Source organism: Lepus europaeus, chromosome 11 (assembly GCF_033115175.1).
Source record: "Lepus europaeus isolate LE1 chromosome 11, mLepTim1.pri, whole genome shotgun sequence".
In the NCBI taxonomy this organism is placed as follows: Eukaryota; Metazoa; Chordata; class Mammalia; order Lagomorpha; family Leporidae; genus Lepus; species Lepus europaeus.
In genome coordinates, this window is record NC_084837.1 from 28973895 (window position 1) to 28975406 (window position 1512).

At 51.8% G+C, this 1512-nt stretch overlaps 1 protein-coding gene across 2 annotated transcripts; it reads left to right on the forward strand.

Moving 5' to 3' along the window:
• The first annotated feature begins 583 nt into the window (after positions 1-583).
• RPL10L (ribosomal protein L10 like) lies at positions 584-1228 on the forward strand. 2 transcript variants are annotated; one of them, XM_062204609.1, is made up of 2 exons: positions 584-663; positions 772-1228. In XM_062204609.1, the coding sequence occupies exons 1-2, from the start codon at positions 584-586 to the stop codon at positions 1226-1228; spliced, it is 537 nt and encodes a 178-aa protein (XP_062060593.1). The 2 variants fall into 2 exon arrangements, with proteins under 2 accessions (XP_062060593.1, XP_062060592.1); XM_062204608.1 differs by having other exon boundaries at positions 584-1228.
• Positions 1229-1512: the final 284 nt, after the last annotated feature.

Below are 1512 nucleotides of genomic sequence, written 5' to 3' on the forward strand. Positions count from 1 at the left end.
AATATAAAAACAAAGTTCTGTGCTTAGGAAACAATTATCAAACAGTGAGTGCAACCGATTTCTTCTTATCCCAATCTCCCGTCTGCTCTCATCCCTTCCTGAGACCTATCACAGGGCACATGCCAAGACAGCCAGCACTCCATCCCGGGAAGGTGGTCACCCACCCTTCAAGAGCTCTACAAAAGCTGTCAGGGACCACCAGCTTTGGAAAATGGATTGCTTAGCCAAACTGGACACAGAGTATTCTGAATAACTGGAGGGACATTGCTTTTTAAACTCTAGCAAAATAAATCTTTTCTATCCACGGCACAGCCTACAGCTAAGGAACCAAGCCCAACACGGCCAACAGGCAGGAATGTTTCCGTGCCATGCCGGCAATGGCTGGTTCCTTACCCAGCAACCCACGGGAGTCACACCCAACCGTCCCTGGCCTCAGCTAACGTGCTAAGTGACGTAAAGCGCCGCTGCCGCGTCGGTTGAGATGTCGTAAAAGGATGTCTTCCCCTTGGTCTTCCGGGGTTAGGCACAGAAGGTAGAGCTCCGGCGAGCGTGTTCAACGTCTCCCTGGGATCCAGCCACTCCCATGGGCCGCCGCCCTGCTCGCTGTTACCGGTACTGCAAGAACAAGCCCTACCCCAAGTCCCGCTTCTGCCGAGGTGTTCCCGATGCCAAGATCCGGATCTTTGACCTGGGCCGGAAGAAGGCGAAGGTGGACGAGTTCCCTCTGTGTGGCCACATGGTGTCGGCTGAGTACGAACAGCTCTCCTCGGAAGCCCTGGAGGCCGCCCGCATCTGTGCCAACAAATACATGGTGAAGAGCTGCGGCAAGGATGGCTTTCACATCCGGGTGCGGCTCCACCCCTTCCACGTCATCCGCATCAACAAGATGCTGTCCTGTGCCGGCGCTGACAGGCTGCAGACCGGGATGCGAGGGGCCTTCGGGAAGCCTCAAGGGACCGTGGCCAGGGTGCACATCGGGCAAGTCATCATGTCCATCCGCACCAAGCTGCAGAACAAGGAGCACGTGATCGAAGCCTTACGCAGGGCCAAGTTCAAGTTCCCTGGACGCCAGAAGATCCACATCTCCAAGAAGTGGGGCTTTACCAAGTTCAATGCTGATGAATTCGAAGACAAGGTGGCCGCCAAACGCCTCATCCCTGACGGCTGTGGCGTCAAGTACATCCCCGACCACGGCCCCTTGGCCAAGTGGCGGGCTTTGAACTCCTGAGGACTCTGGGAGCCCTGCTTTCTGGGACCATGCCCGTCTCTGCTGTGCCATAGATTGTGTTTACTGGCAAAAATTTAAACATTTCTTGATTTTAAAACACTTTACATGTTTATCTGGTTTTTAAAATGTAGCCTACTAGAAAAGTTTTATAGTAATACAGAAAGTTATAATGAAAAATGATAGTTTCCTCACTTAAGAAATATTAGAACACGTTTATAGAGAAAGCTACTGTTATTCTATTCCATATACGTTGGGAGAATATACGGAGATATGTCAAAAGTGTT

Excerpts from the sequence above, each read along its gene's own strand:
- RPL10L (XM_062204608.1), top strand. The coding sequence starts at position 584 with ATGGGCCGCCGCCCTGCTCGCTGTTACCGGTACTGCAAGAACAAGCCC.